Source organism: Prunus persica, chromosome G6 (genome assembly GCF_000346465.2).
Source record: "Prunus persica cultivar Lovell chromosome G6, Prunus_persica_NCBIv2, whole genome shotgun sequence".
Classification (NCBI taxonomy): domain Eukaryota; kingdom Viridiplantae; phylum Streptophyta; class Magnoliopsida; order Rosales; family Rosaceae; genus Prunus; species Prunus persica.
The window spans coordinates 11,282,540-11,304,067 of record NC_034014.1 but is presented as its reverse complement, the minus strand read 5'-3'; the positions used below and the strand labels follow the sequence as shown (position 1 = coordinate 11,304,067).

Sequence of the window (21,528 nt, the reverse complement as noted above, 5' to 3'; positions counted from 1 at the left end):
CACATTTACCTGTATTTCATAAAATCTCAAACATTCAAATCATCTAACAACTTAAAGCAAGCCAAATTAGTTGAATATGTTTGCTTTTATTAATGATAACAACATTCGTTACTCCTTGTTTTCTCCTCGTAACCAACTTCATCGTCACTCTCCATCTTTTTCCTTTCTTATTCTGATGAATAATAAATTCCTAACCCGATCCTAGAAACACCAACCTATTTCAAATTACCAAGACTGCTTCTCAACCGACTTTGTAATTTACACAAACAAAAGACCACTTCCATAATACCAATTTCATAATAATCCTCCTTATCTCAAATTGGAAGATCTGTTATGGGATAGGGCGAGGGGATCTACCATCATACAAAAAAAACAAGATATGAGTGAATTAAAAATAAATAAATAAATTCATTTTTATAATGAAATAAATTTGGGGATATGGAGGAGGATGGAAATATTGGGCGGTTGCCATGGAAGTTGATGACAAGCAGTCATGAGGAGGATGAACAGGAATAGGAATTAGATGGCTCAAAAGGAGGAAATCTGGCAAGTGTTGGAAGATGGATGCGTAGTCCTTAATGGAGTTATAGTCATGATAAGGATTATGGATACTGGGGTTGAGAGACGGAGGGACTGTTACCGTCAATTTTTAAAGAAAATTATAAATCTATACTCTAATTGATATGACTTGCTTTAAGTCGTTAGATGATTTGAACGATTGAGATTTTATAAAATGCGGATAAATACATATTCTCTAAATGCAGAGACTTAGAATCCTTATAGTTTCAGGACTTTCTATAGAAGTAGTCCTAAATTATCAAATTTGCATCATCAATTGTTATACCAAAAAAGAATTTTTTATCTTATTAATTAAATTGCCCCAATTAAGAAAGCAATTAAATTTAATATACAAATTAATTCATAAATTTTTTGCATCTTTAAATAATCAAAACACTTCCAACCCATACAACACTCCAGCGTGTTGCTCAGGCCCGCCATGCACAAAATACACATCCCTCATCTTCTGAAACGCATGCCATGTCAGCAAGCTATCCGAACCGGCCTGGTGGCACTTTCCGACCGCCCGGTCCACCTCTAAGGTTCTAGCAACCCGGTCCAACCCGCCGTACAAGCTCTTACAGAAGCGCATCATGTGCTTCACGTCATAAACTCTGTTTCCGAAAAAGACCCTCAAAATCCTCAAAAACTCGACCAAGCCACTGGGCAAGTTCCGGCGAGTGAGAATTTTGACCAGGTAGCCGAAGTCGTATGCGCTGTGGAACGTGACCCAACTCACCGAGTCGTTGCAGACGAGCCCCGATGACATCATCAGCGCGGCGAACCGGGCAGAGTCGACCCCTTCGGACCGGTTGCGGTCGAAGTCGATGCCCTGGCGGCGGAGGAGGGCGATGGAGTCGGGAGCGTGGGGGTCACGCGCAACGTCGAAGTCGCTGAAGTTGAACTCCCAGATGAAGCGCGTGGGGGAGCCGCCGAGGTCAGGGAGATTGCCGCGGGAGTCGGAGAGGGTGAGGCCCACCTGGATGAGGCTGAGGGCGTCGACGTTTGATTTGAGGACCCTGTAGTGATCGGACGGCCGGAGTTGGCTGCTGTATGGCCTCGTGGTGTCCACGGCCGGGCGGAAGATGAGGCCCGGGAACTCGGTGTCCATGGAGATGAAAGGGTAGGCGTCGATGACGCTCTGGATCAGCTCGAATTCGGATTCGAGATTGTGGGCCCACACTTCCCGGATCACGATGGGTTTTTGTTTCGGATTCGGATCTTCGCCGCCGCCGTACATGTCTGGATCCCGGAAGAAAATAATTGAAGAGAAATATTTTATTATTATTTATTATTTTTGTTTTTGCTTCTGAGATGAAGAGAAGTTGTGAATATTTGCCTGGGTTTTTGGGGTTTATATATACATGGAGAGACAGAGGAGTGAGAGGAGGGAGGGATGGTGCTGGGAAATTGGATGAGAAGAGAGAGAGAGAGAGAGTGCGTGTATGAGGTCAAGTGTGTTGGATGCGTTTTGTTGTCTCTGTTGACCGTGGACTTATTTGTAAGTAACAGTAATGAATAATAATAAAAAATAATAATAATGGATGGGAATTAGTCCAGGTTGGCTTCTTCTTCTTCTCCATCATTCTGTCCCTTTCCTTCCTTCCCAATTCAATGAATCATTGGATTGGATGAGTGAATCTTTTCTATATACAGTATTCTTCTTCTTTTCTTTATGACTGAACTATTCGTTTTCAATCAATTGTCCTGCTCTACTTAAAACCCTGAATTTCTCTTTTTGTGTGTTTCTACTAATTGAAAAAATAATTGGTATTTATTTGTATACATATTATATCGGCGATATTTAAAGAGCGGAGGAATAAAATGTGCATAGGTAAATTTAAGAGTTAAAATCTAAAATTTAAGTGAGAAACGTGCGTGGTCAGCCTTTTCACTAGCATAATCTCATTGCATCTCAAAGAGAGATGTTAATACGTTATTTATACTCATGTAAAGGAGTGAGGATGCTTTATGGACACCAAAACTTTGGGCATGTTTACGTATCAGTAATGGAGAAAATAAGGAATAAGAGAATTTAGGAATCGGAGAACTATTGAATCAGTATGAGAAGAATCATTCTCATTAAGTTGTTTACTAAACATATGGACTTAACAAAGGAATGAGGTTGATTCCTATTGTTACTGTTTACTAATTTTTATGAATCAGAATACAAATTAATTTGATTACTAAAATGCCCTGCACATTTTCACCACAGCACATATATAATTCTCAAATTGGCTAAGGAGTAGGGGTGGGCACGGTTCGGTTTGGACCGGTTTTTGCCTCAAATTAGAATCGATCCGATACTATTCATCCGGTTTAGTTCGGTTCGGTTTTAATAAAAAAAATTTCAAAAACTGTCCGGTTCAATTTGAACCGGTTTCGGTTCCGGTTCGGTTTTGAACCGGATTATAAAAATTATTTTTTTAAATTATTTTTTAATACAATTCTCAACTGAAATATTATTTTTTACTTGAAAATTAACAAATTATTCAATTTCATATAAAAAATAAATATTAAAGTGAGAAAAGAGAGATATTTTGACATTGAACTTGGATAAATATTAGATTTTTTTAATGAAATTAAAAATATAGCATTAAATATAAATATATATTGAAATTATATATTTTTTTAGTTTCACCGGTTCGGTTCGGCCCAGTTCGGTTTTTGAAGACATGGAACCGGATCCGGAACCGTTCCAAACCGGTCCAGTTCGATTTTTGACCGGTTTTTGATCTTTTGGTCAACTCGATTTTTTTCCGGTTTGGTTCGGTGCGGTTCGGCTTGGATTTCCGGTTCGCCGGTTTGAGTGCCCACCCCTACTAAGGAGACCAAACTAATCTTGCAGCAAACCAGTAAGGCGGTGCAAATATGAGGAATCAATATGCTGAATAAAATGAACAGCAAGAGCCCAGTTCAATGATAATATTAATAACACCAGAGCCAATTTCAAATGAAAAAATAAACTCCAATAAATATATACCTTTCACCTACGTAACTAGTAAACAATCAAATAATAATAACCTGCATAATCTTCGAAATTAAATACATAGAACTTCTTGGAAATGAGTTTTTATTTTTTTTTAGGATTGGAGCGTCTTGGAACTTCTTGGCGTGAGATTTTTTTAATTTATTTTATTTATTTTTAAGGGTTTGGGGTGTTTTGGAATTATGGTGAAGTGGTAATGGTATTTTTGAAAGTTACTAAGAGAAAACAGGAATGAGAATCGTATCGACTACTCTCCCCTAGTTGATTTGATACCTAGTTCTGAGGGGATGTGATTATGGATTTTGAGGTGGGGCCAACTTATTTTTTCATTCATGATTGCAAGTAAATGCAGGGGAAGTCAGGAATGAAAATCATTCTTTTTTCTCCCATACCCATTACTGATACGTAAACATACCCTTTATGCATCAAGAAGAGAAATTCATGATCAAATTTGGGAGATGCTATATCATGACCAAATTTTATTGATACAAAAAAGGAAGACTGAAAAAGACTGGTTTCTTCCGTTGAAAACTTCTTTGTTTGACCAAACAGACTTACAAGTCTTACAGATAAACTCGCATTCTTCTGCTAAACTCTTCCAACAAGACTGTCTACAGTAGGCAGAAAAAGATAAATAAATAAATAAATAAATTCATGAAATAAAAAGAGGCCAACTAACTCTTTCTTCTTGGTCAACAATATCAACTAACTTGAAAAGATTGCTCTCAAGGTTAACAATTTCTATTTGCTATTTGATTTTGGATTAGTGGTCAACTATACGTTGACCAATACCACACATGGAAATAATGCATTATTTTAGTGCAATGGAACACCCACACACAGAAATGTATTAAAAATAGTTGGTTGGATTTCGTATTCAAATTATGTAATTAGAGGTCGACGGCAAGCCCTATGGGAATAAAAGCAATGATATTTATAAGCACGTTTAAAAGCATGTCAAGGAAAGACTTTGGAATCTCTATATCAACTTCCAGTCGGCTTCTTGCTTCACCAATCAAAGAAACATGAGTTTTACCCAAAAGACAAAAAAGAAAAAAGAAACGTGGGCTTGAATCAACATGCCCAGCCTCGCTTTCTTACTATTATTAGAATTTCAGCATCCAACTCAAAATCAATTGATAATCGATAAAGACAGGTTTGTGAGAGAGCTATCGCTAATGTTCCTCCTGTGCTGGAGAAGCGGTATGGGCAGCGCTACATTTACTTGTGGATCAATTATGCACTATATGAGGAGCTTGATACTGGAGACATGGAACGTGCACGAGATGTATATAGGGAGTGCCTTCAGCTGATTCCTCACAAGAAGTTTTCATTTGCAAAAATATGGCTTCTCGCTGCTGGGTTTGAGATACGACAGCTGAATCTCGAGGGTGCACGCAAGATCCTTGGTACTGCAATAGGCAAGTCACCTAAAGATAAGATATTTAAGAAGTATATTGAGATTGAGCTGAACCTTGGGAATTTCGATCGATGTCGGAAATTGTATGAAAAGTATCTGCATTGGTCCCCAGAAAATTGCTATGCGTGGACCAAGTATGCAGAGTTGGAGAAATCTTTGTGTGAGACAGAACGGACTAGGGAGGTTTTTGAACTTTCCATCGCCCAACCAGCACTTGACATGCCTGAATTGTTGTGGAAGGCATACATTGACTTCGAACTATCAGAGGGCGAATTTGAGAGAGCTAGAGAACTTCAGGAGAGACTCCTAGACCGAACAAAACACCTAAAAGCGTGGATCAGTTATGCGAAATTTGAGGCATCTGCTATAGTGTTCAGAAGACCAGGATCAGGATTATCTTCGTGAACAAACGAAGCAATGTGTTCAGCGTGTTTGAAGAATATTTGAGAAAGCTTTTAACTATTTTAGAACTTCCGCATCTGAGTTGAAGGAAGAACGGTGTATCTTGCTTGAAGAAATGTTGAATGTGGAGGCTGGCTTCGGAGATCTCGGTGATGTTAGTTTAGTCCAGTCTAAGCTTCCAAAGAAACTTAAGAAGCGGAGGCCAATAGTAACCAAAGATGGCCCTGCTGGATATGAGGAATACATTGATTACAGCTTCCCAGAAGAAGCACATACCCAAAACCTCAAGATATTGGAAGCTGCCTACATGTGGAACAAGCGAAAGGTGGTTTAGGAAATAAGAAAAGGAAGAAAATTATGTATTGCTTTGTATGATGTGCTAACATCTTTCCAGCTAATGTACCTGTATGCTTAATTATAATAATCATTCTCTTCATAGTCATTATGTATTTTCAATTGATCAATTATTTTCATTTTATAATTATTTATATGATATGGTTTGCTCATTTGATGCTAATTTTTTGAATAAACTGAATCGTGGATTAGCAGCTAAAACGGAAGAGTGATGCGGCAGATTACGAAGCTGAGTCTAGTGATAGGTCAGCTGCTCCTGGTCCTGGATATACTGAAGTAGTTACCAGCCCCCTGCAGACTCCCTTGTCAAGCAAGGTGGGAAAGGCAAACAAAACATCGAGGCTGACAAAGTGCAGCAGATCTGGACCGCAGACTCTGGCTTGTAATGTGGGTGAGTGTTACTTAAATCTGTCAAGTGTGCTCCCATACTTGTAGTTCTATTATATCTGCGAGGTAAGGTTTAATTGAGATTTGAAGAATGGATTAGTTGTGTTCCGAAAAGAATGAATTAGCTGACGCTATGAGAATTTATGGGATGTGTTTGCTTGATTACTCCCATCTAATATGCATAATTGACAAGGTTCTCCTTCTGCGGCTAACCTTACTCCCGCTGGACCTTGTCGTTTTGACAGCGCCCTAGGTAACAGAACGATTTCCTATGTTTTTTGTTAACTGATTTTATCATTTAGTAATTTAGGTTCTTCATGAGAAAAGCAAATTAATTTTTTCTTTTGTTGTGCATATATTACGGCAATGTCCTATAATTGCAATTCAGGACATTAGTGCTGCTGATACTTTAGAGGTGACTACTTTCCTATCTGTTGTAATGTATTCTATGTCAAGGATCTGCAAATTGTAAGTGTTCTTTTTATATGCGCATATATAAAAAAGAAGCTCAAAAATAGAATTCAGTGTACGGAAATAAGTGAAGTTGTTGCTTGGCATGCTCATGCTTGGATAGCTTAGTCTTGGCTCAGTGTTTGAGACTGTACGTTTGTTTGCTTAAAAGTAAAGAGAATGCTACACCAGCAGATTCCATCCAATCTGTCAATCCCATGAAATCAGCTGATCCCTAACCACAAGCACGACATTCATCACCCAGAATGATTAATTGTCAATTCCTCTGAAATATATGTAATTGATTCGACTTACCTTATATCGCTAAGTTTCTGTAAATAGACTTGAGAAAGTCTAACCCATGTACCAATATTTATACTGCAGATAGTACTCGCTATCTTGATTGTGGCAATTGTTCTTAATCTCTCTGTTCTCATCCCTCTCTCTTCCTCTTGAGTTCATTTTCTTATAAAAAGTACCAATGCTGTTCATGTTTGTGCTATTATGTCCTGTTATTGTTGTTTATCTGTTCTCTCTTCTTTTTGGACGTGCCATTCCCCAACCTCGCTATCTTTGTTGATTCCAAGTCCAGACTGAAAGTGTTAGCTGATTAAAAAGGCTTCATTTACTTGCAAGGAAGTAAATAACCATATAAATCTGAAGTCAACATCCCTTTTACTGACTGGTTGGGTTTTCTGTGCAAATTGCTTTTCATATTTGAACTTCAGCATGATTTCGTTACTGGTCATGTTACCTAAGTCTACATGTGTTGTCCAGTTCCAATGCATTCATATGAATAACTGGCATGACAAAGCGGGGATTTTATGTTCTTGACTCGAATAGTTGAGCTTGCTAGATTTCAGTCCGCATGTTTTGTCCAGTACCATTTTTCAGCGTAATGCATTCAGATATGAATGATTGGCATGACAAAGCAGGATTTGTGTTCTTGATTAGAGTACATTGACAAGACTTGTTTTTGGTTGATCGTGCTAGATTTCAGTCCATATTTGTCCAGTTCCAAGTTTGTGTGATGCATTTGAATTTCAATGATTGTCATGAAAAAAATCAGGATTTGTGTTCTTTGCTGGAAAGAGTTTTCCAAGGCCTTGGTTTGGTTGAGCTTCCTAAGATTAGTGTCATGGTTGATTAAGACTAGAGACAATGGATCACACATAAAATCTGTCAACTATTCATAGCAGAAATAATGTTTGCCAATTCTGAAGTACAGATATGACCTCATTCACAATTTCCTTTTTATCCCAGGCACAAGTTGAAAACCTATCTGATGAGGAGCGCAGATTGGATCAGCAAATAAGGTTAATCCTTGGCTGATGCTGCTTTTTCGTTCTTTGCTATTGTTATTAAATTGTCCAGAGAAATGCAGGAAAGGTTGAGGGACCTGAGCGAAGATGAGAGCAATAAGAAGTAAAGCTTTATCCTTTAATGTTCAGTATTCAATTACATTCCATGGAAGGTCATCACTGGCTAGTTTTTAACATTCCATTTTTAGCTTACCGTGTTGCAATTTATGCAAACACTTATCTCAGTTTTCCTTTTTACTTTGGTAGATGGCTTTTTGTCACTGAAGAAGACATCAAGGGCTTACCTTCAGGGAGTAGATTTTAAGGCTTGAGAGCCAAGCCAAAAGGCTTTTGTGCACAAAGATACCAAACAGCTCACGTATGCCTTTTTGTTGGGTTTGCAATGGCCAAAAATTGAAATAATGCAAGAGGAAAGGTTATTTTGATTGATGTTTTTGTTGGAGAAGTTGTGAAGTTTTTCTATGCACAATATCATTTTCTTAGTTCTTTCGCGCCAAGGAGTGGTCCTCGCAAGTGTCATACGGTCTCACGAAGATGTTCTGGGTGCTTGTTTGGTTTGGAGAATATCATTGTGAAAATTTGCCTATTGGCACAATTATGGTCATTTTTGGCTTCCCCTCATAATTTTCACCATGGAGTGTTTCACGTGAATTCAAGGTTTCAGACATGTTGCAAATGGTTATGGTGATTATTTGGACCAAGTTTGAGGGTCCTATATGGCCTGCACTGTGTTTTAGTTGGATTAGAAGTTCAAATATGAGCCAAAATACCAAAATTGCTACTGCTGCATTTTTTGGCTGTTCATCAGATTTTTTGTCGCTAAAACCCCTTTACGAGGGTTGTTCATTGGATTTTTTGTAAAGAAAAGGTTCCTGGCACTCTTTAGTGACGGTTTTCTACAGAAAAATTGTCTCTAAAGGTCATTTTTTCAAATTTTGCTGTCCTCACAAGTTTCTGCTTCACACCTAGTTTGGGGGTGGTTTGCCTAATACACTAGAGCCTTATGCCTCACCAATTTTCTCTTCATGAAGCTAGTGCAAATAAATATGGGAAGTCCTCTTCTTTTTCTTGTTTCTTTTATTTATTTAATCAATTTTTTTTCTTTTCTATATGCTTCCTTCCTAAACTGTGCATTGCATGTTTTCTTTTCTTAACATTGAGGACAATGTTTAGTTCTAGTTTGGGGGTGGAAAACTTTGTTTAGGTTGTTTTCTTTTAATATTTTTTCAAATTAAAAAAATAATAATTTTCAATGTTAAGAAAGAAATTTTTTTTTTTTTTTTTTGACAAATTCCATTTTTTTTTTTGTTTTGTTAATCTTAGTTGTCTGTTCTTCTTGTTAATTGTGAACAATTCAAAGTCCATTGAAATTTAAATTTTGAATTTGATATTCATAGGTGAGTTTTAAGGTTTGAACATACTTCCATTATGAAATCAATGGTAAAATTTGCAATCATAGTTATTTACTTTGGATGAGTGGATTAGTCATATGCTTCACCTTGAGACTTTCACATGCACACCAACATTCTTGCAGGGAGTTAAACGAGTTTTGAGTATACTCATCCTTTTGTTTTATAAAATATAGAATTAGTTAGCATTTAACTAAAAAGTTTAAAAAATGTATATCATATTGAAAGTGACCAAAGAAGTCACCTCCCTATGCAAAATCAAAGTACAATTCAACGAAGCTAGAGTGAAAATTAAAGTGAGCTAAAAGCTAAAGGTCGGAAATTATATACAAGCATTTTCAACTCGAGTGAGTAAGTCATTCGGAATTTCTTCACATTTAGTGCCCTAAAGTCATATGATTTGGGAGTCATGTACTGACCTAAAGCTCGTTACATGGGTTGATTAGAAAGTTTGGTCAGAAAAAAAAAAAGGAAAAAAGAATGCCTCTGCTAGTTGTTTGCTGAAGTCCACAGCAAACTAGAATCTCCACCAGGAATTGAGTAAAACCTCAAGATTTATTGAATACAAATATGAAGGGATATGATTTCCCCACTCCCATTTTCTCCACTTACACTTTTTTTTGCTTTCTAATACTTTTTAATTAATTTTGTTCCTTCTCTTTCCTATTCTACCATTACCCTACATTAATTTCGTTTTACTTCACTTTTATATTAGTTCTTTTTCTTTATACTTAATTTTCCAACTTGCACTCCATTTTCATTTTTTTTTAATCCAGTAAAATTAAGTTTTTTTCCCCCTTTAATACTGAAAATGGAGTGTAAGTTAGAAAATTAAGTATACAGAAAAAGAAATAACATAAAAGTGAAGTAAAAAAGAAATTAATGTAGGGTAAGGATAGAATAGGAAAGAGAAAGAACAAAATTGATTAAAAAGTATTAAAAAGCAAAAATGAGTGTAAGTGGAGAAAATGGGAGTGAGGAAATCAGCTCTCAATATGAATATTATCCAGAGACGCACTGATGCATCCCTTTTATACATATGCAACGCTAGGCACACTAGAAAACCCTAATTGGAACCAAAAACGAAAAATAACAAAATTCCCAAAAATATTATTAAAACTTTAAATGCTTAAAAGTGAAAGTAAACAATGGAATTTGGCCTAAAATGTCCATATGTCACAACAACATAGTCAGTTACATTTGTGTCGCCAGGTCATGGGCTCAATTTTGAGCTCACACAAGATGGATTTTGCTTCCTCAACGATTCGAACTTTCTTTCTTGACCGTCAATTTGGTTATAAGCCCCGTAATATTTTAAGATGTATCCATTTTCTCCCAACCGTCAAATTCATCATAAAATAACATAATTGACAATAGGAGGCAAATTGACACATTTTGAAAGATTAGATGGCTAACAACCAAATTGAAAGACCAATTGGAAAAGGATACTAATTAAGTTTCGAAGGCATTGCTAAAAGTCTCCCCCTTTTTTATGTATGAAATATTAGAGTTTTCTCATGCCGATGCCAACTAATTTGGACAGAATGCAAATGGGGAGGATTTAACTTGCAATTCATGGGGGGTGTCTGGAGTGAAAGCATTGAGGTGTTTGCTGTATTAACCCCTTTAGCTAATGTCTGCACATCGTTAATTTGTCATTTCAGGGATATTACTCGAATTGGAATGAAAATTGATGACCAACTGTTCATTTACCTAATAAACACAGTAAAAGGGAAAAGAAAAGTGAAGGTTTGTCCATTCAAGTCGAACCTTATTTCTTTGAGTTGTTCCAACACAATTATAGCAGCCACGTTGTAATTAATAGGGTTGTGGATGAACAAGGACAAGCAGATAAACATACATTCATTGGCTTGGCACAAACATGCATGGTGATGAGCCCTCCATTTTAGTTCTCAGTTCTGCTATTTTATCCGAAAGTGGAAACAGAAAATTATATTTTTCTGCCATTTACGGTGACTGTAAATTTTTGCTTCAAGGGGACGGCATACGGTTGTCTGAAAAAAAAACCGACGTACGTTGAATCCAAAGTTTGTGTTTTTGGAAAGTGTTTTTTTTTTTTTTTTTTACGGTGTCGTAGATAAACGTTCTCATTTGATAAATTTAAAAAAAAAAAAGAAAAAAGAAAAGAGGTGATATATTAAGATTTTTATGTAAAGGAGCCGCATAAGAAAGCACTCAAACAATATCCGATTTAATTAAGGGGAGTGATTCTGACAGTCATCGTTTAGATAAGACCTTAGGTGCAGGAATAACTTAACCACTTCAGTTACTAGCCCCGGGAAAATTGAAGCTCAAGTTAGGTTCCGGAAATATGATATTCAACATGAATATTAGAGAAGTTAGGCCAACTACCACTGTAACCGTTCTGCATTGACATTGATGGATAAAATTGGTGGAACCGATAATGAGAGAAGTGGCCGGTTACATGGCCCTGCCGTATTTACTCTGAACTTAGAACATTGAATAAGAATTAATTGTGTGATCTACCTATTTCAGCAAGCACTATACTTCGGGTCTTCTTTGTTTTAGTTTGACTTTATTGCATTATGCCAAGAAACCTGCTAATACATGAAGTGGGATAAAAACCCAGTTCCACATTTGAGCAGAAATCCATGACAATTACATCCTTACTACTATTGGGTAGAAACTGATAAAGCTTTTAAAACAAACTATTTTTCCAAACTATTTGCCTCAAATTTCTCATAGTATGAAGTTACGATATTACGAGACACTTCTGTAAAACTCACTAACCTTGTCTAATTTGGTGATTGAGAAAAAAAGTCCGATTATATAACCACTAAACAAGAAAGCACAATGTTTGATTTGATGCATGCATATAGAAAAAAGGAAAGTACCTACAAAAGGAAAATTCACAAATTCACAATCTGACTCTGGATAGCTACTTGAATCAAAAGGCAATCAACTGGATGGGGCAAAACAAAGGGGAAAAAAAATATGGGGACAAAGGAAAAAGAAAAAGACGTAATTAACCACAAGAACCAAGAAACTTCAACAGGCTGACAAAATATTGTACTGACTTGCGCCATGAGAACAACAAAAAGCAAGCCATGTTCCTCCTTATATTCTTGTCCTCTTGGTGCTTTCTTCGTTAATAAGGAAATCGAGCAAGACTGTGCTTTTGCATTTTGGGCACTTCGGATCGGCATCAGATAGCATGACATACATGAGGCACCGTGGACACCCGGCAAGCACCATGGCCTTCGCTTCAGGGCTGCTCTGGTAGTACATCGTCTGTTGTTCAGGCTCCGATGACACGCAAGAGCCGCGGTCAAGCGACATGTTCGAGGATGATTCGGAGGCATTCGGGGAGCCAATTGGTGAGTGAGTTCTTGGAGGAGACAGGTTTAGCCTCAATTCAAGCTTTGGACTAGTACTTCCTCTTCTGCTCATCTTTATCTCTCACCTATCAAAAACAAATTAGTATACAAGGACATTAATAAAACAGTCGTAATTTTTTTTAAACATGATATAATAGACCAATGTCTTACCTTAATTAATCCAGTACAAATTGAGGCTTCACCAGGAGTGTTATATATGGCAGGCAAAAACAAGATTGAAGCTAGAGATAGAGAGTCATCAGAATGGTTTGGTGAAGATATGGAAAGGTACCCAGCTATATATAGCAGGAGATGTACTAAGATAAGGGCATTTAGGCAAAGAGTACCCATCAACATATGGGTTTGGTGTTCTACTTTTGATGGGTTTGGTGTTCTACTTTTGGACCTCTAAGGCCATGAATTTAAGAGGAAGGTAGAATTTTTGGGTCAACTTTAATGGTTGATTAATATGCATGGAAATCGAAGAACGGAGAATAAGGAGAATTTGGTGGAAGAATGTGTGCAGGAAATTATAATAAATCATGGCATGTATGTGTTTATCCTCATTTAGCTAGGCTGGTGGGTTTGGTGTGTGTATTTAAAGTCACAGCCAAAAATATAAATAAATAAATAATATTCCCATATATTCTCTCTGCTGACTTCAGCTTCTTTTCTTTTTCACGTTTTTTATTTATTTTTTCTGAGGGATAGAAAATTCAAAATTTTGAATATATTTCAACAAACCTGCACAAATGCTTTAAAAAGGTTATAACTAGACAATATATTTTTATCAACGTGTAACACTACAGGAGACTTGACTTTTCGTGAAATGTCTAGGAAGATGTATAGATCGTGTCACAAATTCAACCAAGTTTTTAAGATGATAGACAAGTTTGTGGCTGATTAGGAGATCCAAAATTTTAGAATTTGACGATTAACAAGCTAAGAGCATCTACAATGAGTTCCTTAAACTATTTATATAGCTAAAATTTAAGGAGGAATTGAAAAAACAGGAGTATTTTTGCTCACCACTTTAATCAATGTGTACCTTCATCATCCTTCTCAAAACTTGACACGTGTCTATTTACATAATTATGGTTCCATATATACAAAGTAAATAGTTAACTATAGTTATGTCAATGACCACATGTCAAATGTTGAGAATGGTGGTGAGGGTACACATTAGGTTAAAGTTGTGAGTAAAAATATTTTCTTGAAAAAACTCAAGGAGACAGAAAGGACTCTTAATAAGGAGACCTCTAGGAGCTCCTAAATCTGAGGAGACAGAAAGGACTCTTAATGACTTTCTATAATTAAATATTTCTATATTTAATATTATTTTAAGCATTTATTTAACGCCAACTAATTTTTATTATTACTTTTGTGTCTACATTTTATTCAAAAATTGAAATTAATAAAAATATTTATGACTCTTTAAACTAGGAAGTATGGTTGAAATTGAAATTTTATAAAGAACTCCTAAAATAATTCTCTAATGTTTTAAATTAAATTTTAATTAAAAAATAGCAAGCGTGATTGCTTAGTGCCTTTGAAGTCAAGTCAATAAACCGTTGATGGACCAATGTGTGTTGAGTAGGCCGTTCAAACACGTAGCTTAGGGCATGTTAAGTGGAGTTTGACCTTTACAGTCGGTTATTTTAGGATTATATCATTTGAAATTACTTACGTGGAGGGGAGGAGGTTTATTTAGGTGGCATATCATTGCTGGACCGTGGGACATGTACTTTAAATAGTGTTAAGTCATTTTTAGGCACAGCATGCGAACTAGTGGTATGACATTACAATGTCCGGTCAGCCTCAACTGCAATGCATTAACCTCCACTGCCGTACTGGACTGGATATAACTGAAATTATGATGTTTTAACAACCAATCAGACATTAAAATGGTTGTTTTACCTCGTTTAAGTTTTAACGACAACGCTAAACCAATCCCTTATTAAATTCATATAACTGTTGATCAAGTGGAAGAAAAAAGAAAAAAGAAAAAGTGGTTCATTGTATCTGTAGCATTGAAAGATACTCCACCCAGCGTAGTAAAAGCATATGCATACATTGAACTACGACTACGACTAGTCGCACTGAAGTTCTAACCAAATGGCTAAATGGTTTCTCAGTTCGAGCGCATCTCTTTGCGAAAATGATCTTTGAATGAAGACTTAGAAAATGAACGGTTCATATAATGCACATGGTCTAAGTATAATATTTTGGAACAAGGGCTTTTAGTCGTATTATATACGAAAATGTATGTCTCGCTTCATCCTTTTGTTTATTTAAGTTCTGTATCAATTTTGAAAAATTATGAAATCGGAGACCAACCAAGCCACATTGAATCTTCACCGTGAAAGACGGCAAGAATGCTTATGTAAGAGCTTATACAATTACATTTGGTGTGTTATTGTTGATTCTTATGCGGACATAGGGATGAAGATGTAAATGAACTATAGTAACCTCCTCTTGCTTTGCATATTAATAGTCATTTGGCTTTTGGGGTGATGTCTCATTTTCTACTATATATGTGATTTGTGTAGGGTGAGATGAAGCAGCTAAACAACGCACCACAAATAGATGGGAAATCCGTTAAAAGTGATGTTTGATGATGAAATACATGACACAGTTCTTCTAAAGTAGTAGGTGGCTTAGGAGCAGGTCCCAACGGATGATGATGCTACATATTTCCTGCAACCTGTTCCATTACCGCACCATCCAATGAGCCCCAAAATGGCAACAAAACTGAAATCAAATCCAAGAGAATAAAAACAACGAAAAAGACCCAGATCCAGATTCGTAATTTCGAAGAAAATGACCAAGGCGATGGGGAATGTGGACTGGGGAGAGGGAAACTGCGGGGAGCGCGAGGTTTTGTGGCGGTGTGTTGCTGGGAAGTTGAGGAGAGTTTTAAAATGTTGACAAGTTCGGGGCTAGTCTGACATATCTCTCATCCCTGTGTTTTCTTCTTCTTTTTTGGGTGAAGGGGCAGGGCCCAAAACTAAACTAAACAGAAACAGTTCTATGCCTCATAAGACCAATCTTATCCTCATCTAAAATACTCTGCAGCAGCTCAGAAGGAGATAAACACTCAAAAAATCTTTCTTAATTAAAACTAAACCCTCATAGGCATAAATAAAACTTTCTTTGAATAAATAATTGCTCTGGCTATAACATTTCTTTTAACGAGGGAAAATGTAGTCATAATGTGACAACAAGATTCTCTGAGATGTGAACTTTACATTTGAATAACTTCTGCCTAGTGTGGTAGGCCACTGACGCCATAAGTAGTTTCCATTCTAAATTCAAAGTAAATTGTGTAACTTGGTAAAAAAAAAAAAGGTTTTTACAGGTCAAACATATTACAAGTGTTAGCCATATATTTCCATGGGCTCAACCTAGTCCTCGAATATCTGATGTTGTTCAAGTTCAGTAACACGTTCAGTTAGGAAGCTTACAGTGTGATTTGTGGTCTGAGTCTTGCTCCTACACTGTACCAACTGTTCCCGGAGACTACGAACAAGCTCATTTAGTCTCTGAATGTTCTTTTCTTGCAATAATATGATCTATGACAAGTGAGACGTGTTAGATTTGAGGGACACTTGCAACACAAGCCACCGAAGAACTTCTTGTAAACAATGTAGATTCACTTAGAAGATGGATCAGAAACAAATCATTAGTGTAGATTAATAATTTACTTAAACCACAGTACATAATTATCAATTTCAGATACAGCGAGTAAGCATTTTTCTCATCTAAGTGACAGTATCAGTTTAAAGATAACCAAGACTACATTGGTGAGACGAATGTCATTTCCTGGCATCACATATATGGGAAACCATAGGGCATAGGAATCATAACTTAACTACCAGGTCACCCAAAGCACGAAACCTAGAGAAAATTTGTATAAGGCTCTTTGATGCATCATCCTTGCATGGTACAAGGAAAACAGTTGTAAGGAGACATGTATGCATGAATTCCAAGTGTTCTCACTATAACCCAAAAAAAAAAAAAAGGAAACTAGAAGAATGGTAAAAACCATAGAAACCAAGTACTACAAAAATGATTGGATAAATTAATAAGAATTTATCAGCTTCGATTGTCTATATAAATAAGCTTTGTTGTAATGGGGTATTAACTTTGGCATATTGATGTGGAAACAATTTTTTTAGTTTACCCTAATTTTATCAGCCAAAAGAGAGAGTTTAGCCTAATTTGGTTTTTCTCGCCTCTTGTTCTACTTCTCCCCATTCTTTGTAAGCTTCTAAATTTTATCTCCCTCTATTGTTTCTTCTGTTGACAATCAAGGAACCTACATTGGTTTCGGATCCAAACAGGAAAAAAGCCAAGGAACCTAAATAGTAAAAATCAACTGCTCCCATTCAACCCCAACCATACAGAGCAAGAAGAAAGTTGTATGGAAACAAAAACAATGGTTGTCACAAAGCAGGATAACAAGAAAGCTGTATATAGGTCAAATAAAGTAGAAGTACGGATAGGAATCTAATCTACTAAAAGAAAAAAAGTGTGGACAATGTATAACTATGACTTACGCTCAAAAGATCTTGGATGCTTCTTTCTTGATACTACCTTATTGCTTTCCAACTTTATTCAAGAAATCTATATACGGTCAAAATAAACCTACATAAATGTTTTTGTCTCGAGGAGAAGAACTTCATGCTTGTTTTAGTTAATGCTACAGATGCAAGTTAACTAGCTTCATCTACTCACAAACTAATTATAGGGGGATGGAAATAAACATTGCTGGTGGTTAGTGAACAGCGAAACTAAAGTATTAGATCTCACATTTGCTAAGAGGGGAAGTGAAAGGAGAACACGAAGTGGTTTTTGTTGGGGCTGGGGGTAGAATCAGGGAGGTAATTGGGTTCGGGTTGCAACTTCCATATGAGTTTTAAACCTTATGAAATGAAATAGGATAAAAAAGAAACACAAACAAATAAAAGCACATGCTTGCAGTTAACTAAGACTAACTGAGAAAAAACATACAATTTTCGTTTCACGTAATATCAACGAGCATTCCAGCTAATGAACGAAAATATACAAAACGCAGCTCATCATAAAGTTCAAGAAAGATTTCGCACAATAAACATCTCCATTTTATAATCAAATACAAAAAGGAATACTGGAATTAGGAAGAGACTTGTCACCTTCTCTTTTACGGCTTCTTCTCTATTTGAGATCTGATTCTGCTTTTGAGAGATGCTTGGAGTTGCGTCAAGGTCAACCACAAGTGGTTGCCTCCACTCAAACTGGGAAGTGATTATGAGAACAATAAGCAGAAAAACAAGCAACACAGGTCTTGACATCATTCACAGTTCTACTACACCTGTTCAAATTCAAGTCAAGAAAAAAACAAATCACAAACCAAGAATCTTCAGTTGGTTAGCAATCAGCATAAACACTTAAAGAAAGCAGGAGTTATATTCTAGTTCTATATTCCACGACTTACATTGCTTTGATTTCTAGTATTGCAAAAGAGTTTAAGAAGGAAATTAAACTTGCCCTCGATTTCCTTCACATGAAATAGATGTTTAAGGAACAAAGTTCTAGTGAATATTGTTCGGTAGCTTAGGGACATTATTTCAAGAGAATGTTTTCCTGATTCTGCCTCTGCTTCAACTTTACATCAGGTGGAAAATATTTCTAGTCTTTTACTTTAGAAAACATTTCCTATGCAGTCTTTTGTGTCTAGGAAATTTTTTCCACAAAGGCTCTAATGCTTATGGGTCTGAAGAAAAAACAATGAGAACTTTCTACAAGAACCAGTTTCTGCCGAAATGAAATCTTTCTGCTTTAAACAAACATCCAACCTTTCTAGGGTCGACACTTTCCTCATAAACAATTCCCCATTGAAATTAATGAAGCACCTTATTCTGGCAATCATTATTACTTGTTTAAATGACTCAGAGTCTACCATTGAGAAAATAATGACCCTTTTCATGTCCCAAAAATTCCCAGCAACCAAACAAACCCAATGTTCACTGAAGCAACACATGAGAAGATACACTAACCGAAGAAAATTTGAAACAATCAAAGTCACAGGATGCAAATGAAAAATCATAAGTAATAAGACACAACGCTGAAATGAAATCAATCCAACCCTCTTATGTCAATAAAAATAGGGCACATGTCAAACTTGTTAGTTCCACTTCAATTAAATCCAAACAATCAAATTAGAATCAACTAATTACAAAGCGTTCAATTAGGCTCTGTCTCAACCAATCCCATCCAAATACAAATAATGGATTTATGATTGAAACGCGAAACGGTTTCCCTTCCTAGAATTTGAATTTTCCCGGGAAACAAACAGAATCCAGAAATTGAGACTCAACCAACAATAGGAAATTAGCTGACGGCAATGGAAATGAAAGGGAAGACTTACAGATTGGCGCGGTCAATAGAACCCTAAGTTCATGATCGGTGCCTCGAGACTTGAATATGGCTACTATAATTGTGAAACGCCGTCTGCTGTCCGCTGCGATGATTTTTATTTTTTTATTTTTTTATTTTTTGGGTTCAGACTGATTAATTTAATTTGTGTTTTTTTTTTGGTACGAATTTAATTTGTGTTGAATAGGATGTTTATGGAAGCTTTGAATTTGCTTGAAAAAGAATTGACATCCGGCGGACATCAGAAATGGCGAGAAGGGCTTTGTGGTCTGCGAGGGTTGGAATCCTCTATTTTAGAAGTCCTGCATTTTTCTGCTTTAAAGTATCTTGACTGTTCAAGTGATCCAAGGGTCATAAGTTACTCCAAGCCAGCATAACAAATTTCTTTATCAACATCACCTCCCCTACCTGCTGATCACAAAGTTAAAAGGGTGATCTCTAATTCCATAAACATAAAAATAATTACAAATTAACTATGCGTCGAATATGAGTAAATTTTGTACAATGATTAAATGCAATAACATGTTGAATTAATTTGTAGAGAATTTGGCACAACCCAAGAATGACTCAAATCCCAAATTCAGTAATCAGAAGCACATGTACTAAAACCTGCAATACAGAATCATCGCACAACGTTAAAAACAGCAAATTCATATTGAGAATCAAAGCTAAATAGAAAAATAAATAAATAAATAAGAAGCAAGACCACCGCTCCACATCCTGCAACCCAAAGAGATCCATAGAGACCATGGGCATAACTAGATTAATGGCTACATTGGGCTGTAGCCTAGGGATATTTTTGGGGATAAAAAAAGTCAAACATATATATTTGCCTTATTTATTTTTATTTGATAATATGTGTTTTTGGAGATAAAAAAAGTCAAACATATATTTGACTTGTTTTAAATATAACTTTAGCTAGTTGACCACCTGTTGAAATTTTTTTGGTTCTGCCCTTAAGAGCGCCATATCGGCTAAATCTGTAGTGTTGCACCGGCAAAATCCAAACCCAACGCCACACAATATCTTCCTTGTATACGTGAGCAATAGTAGATCAAGGAATTTTTATGGGGGTGTGCTAAATTTTTTTTTTCTTCTTCCGATATCTATTATAATGGTGGTTATGTTTTTCCCCATATAACAGTGGTTATGGTTAACCATCATCATATAAGCCAACCTTTAGGAAGCAAAAGTAACTTAAAAGAACCAAAAATTCAAAAAAGAACACAAAAGAATCTCAAAGAAATTGAAAAGTTCAGAAATTTAGTAAAGGCCTTGTGCCTAAAACCAGAACGGAGCTTCATAAAGTAGAAATTGAAAAAAAGATATGAGAAATTATAGAAGTATCGAGATGAGCTCCGATACCATCATAACAATATGGATTGAGCAAAGGAAAGAGTATAGCAGAAAAAGAATTACAGAGAAAAAACTAGAACCTCATGCTTATATTTGTATCTTTAATCTCCAATAAACAATTTAAAGGTTTTCATGAAGAAAAAAAACAATTTATAAGAAAACATTGCGTTGCAACACATAAAATGAAGCATGACAAAGAGGAAATTATCATTTACCTTTATAATAAACAATCTATTATATTACCTTTATGGAGCACGTGGGGCCTTGCTTTTGAAGGTTGTGAGGCCAATAGGAGCACATATCAACAACATTTATTATATAAAAAAAAATTATTTATCTTTATTATAAAAATGCATCACACAGGTTCCAAAGTTGCATCACATAGATTCCAATCAATCTAAAGCTGGGATTACATAGAGGTGGGCTTATTTCTACATAGAGGTGTAGGCTAATATTTGATTTACCTAGTTTGGGCTTGCACAACTTGGTCTAAGTTGTATATTCTAAAAATTCAGCAGTAGCTAGAGCCCACTCCAGCCCACACATAGATCCGTCTACGTATGTAGGTGAAAAGGCAACTACAATTTCATGGCAATGACAGCGTTTTACGGTGGCTGATTCCACATAACAAAACGAAGGAACAAAGAATGATCATGAGGGGAAAGGGGGGAGGGAGGGAAGGAGAAGAGAGGGAAGGTGGGTAGGGAAGGAGATTGCTAATCATGGCCTATTGAGTCAAATTGCTAATCATTTATAGCAATTTATTGCAATTTGAGGAATTTTTTTTTTTTGGTGGTATCTAAATCCTCTTTTCGGATCTTCTACGCTAATTATATGTTTAATTTTTTCCTTTTTAATCCAAAAAACTTAAAGTTGACACATTACCTTAAGACAATAGCTTAATTTCCTCTCAATTAAAAAAGAAAAAAAAAACCCCAATTGACTTAACGTCTTGCAGTCATTAGTCTTTTCTTCTTCCATTTCAATGTTTCAGCAAGATTTTTTTTTTTCCTCAAAATCTCCGTAAAAACCTATCTTCTCACTAGGGATGGGCATTCAAACCAAAAAACTAAGTCGAATTGAACCGAAAAAAAAGGGGGAAAAA

At 36.1% G+C, this 21,528-nt stretch overlaps 2 protein-coding genes and 2 long non-coding RNA genes across 5 annotated transcripts; 1 reads left to right on the top strand and 3 right to left on the bottom strand.

The window, feature by feature from the left end:
* On the bottom strand, positions 836-2,017 carry LOC18773822 (probable CCR4-associated factor 1 homolog 11). The gene has a single exon (XM_007205622.2). The coding sequence runs from the start codon at positions 1,796-1,798 to the stop codon at positions 947-949; it is 852 nt and encodes a 283-aa protein (XP_007205684.1). The 5' UTR covers positions 1,799-2,017; the 3' UTR covers positions 836-946.
* LOC109949989 lies at positions 7,708-9,891 on the top strand. The gene is made up of 3 exons (XR_002272340.1): positions 7,708-7,876; positions 7,935-7,985; positions 8,129-9,891. It is a non-coding gene; the product is annotated as an uncharacterized LOC109949989 (long non-coding RNA).
* Positions 12,104-13,508, bottom strand: LOC109949522. Its single transcript, XR_002271978.1, has 2 exons — positions 12,822-13,508; positions 12,104-12,736 (listed from the first exon to the last, which is right to left on the bottom strand). It is a non-coding gene; the product is annotated as an uncharacterized LOC109949522 (long non-coding RNA).
* LOC18773285 lies at positions 14,998-19,422 on the bottom strand. 2 transcript variants are annotated; one of them, XM_020566093.1, is made up of 4 exons: positions 19,060-19,422; positions 17,825-18,003; positions 16,115-16,222; positions 14,998-15,354 (listed from the first exon to the last, which is right to left on the bottom strand). In XM_020566093.1, exons 2-4 carry the CDS (start codon positions 17,984-17,986, stop codon positions 15,337-15,339), a joined length of 288 nt encoding a protein of 95 aa, XP_020421682.1. In that variant the 5' UTR covers positions 17,987-18,003; positions 19,060-19,422; the 3' UTR covers positions 14,998-15,336. The 2 variants fall into 2 exon arrangements, with proteins under 2 accessions (XP_020421682.1, XP_020421681.1); XM_020566092.1 differs by lacking the exon at positions 14,998-15,354 and having other exon boundaries at positions 15,785-16,222; positions 19,060-19,413.

Bases quoted from the DNA above. Each gene is read 5' to 3' on its own strand.
- LOC18773822 (XM_007205622.2), bottom strand. From the start codon at position 1,798: ATGTACGGCGGCGGCGAAGATCCGAATCCGAAACAAAAACCCATCGTG.
- LOC18773285 (XM_020566092.1), bottom strand. From the start codon at position 17,986: ATGATGTCAAGACCTGTGTTGCTTGTTTTTCTGCTTATTGTTCTCATA. The intron at 16,223-17,824 runs GTGACAAGTCTC...CACTTGTCATAG, and splicing joins AAGAAGCCGTAAAAGAGAAG to ATCATATTATTGCAAGAAAA.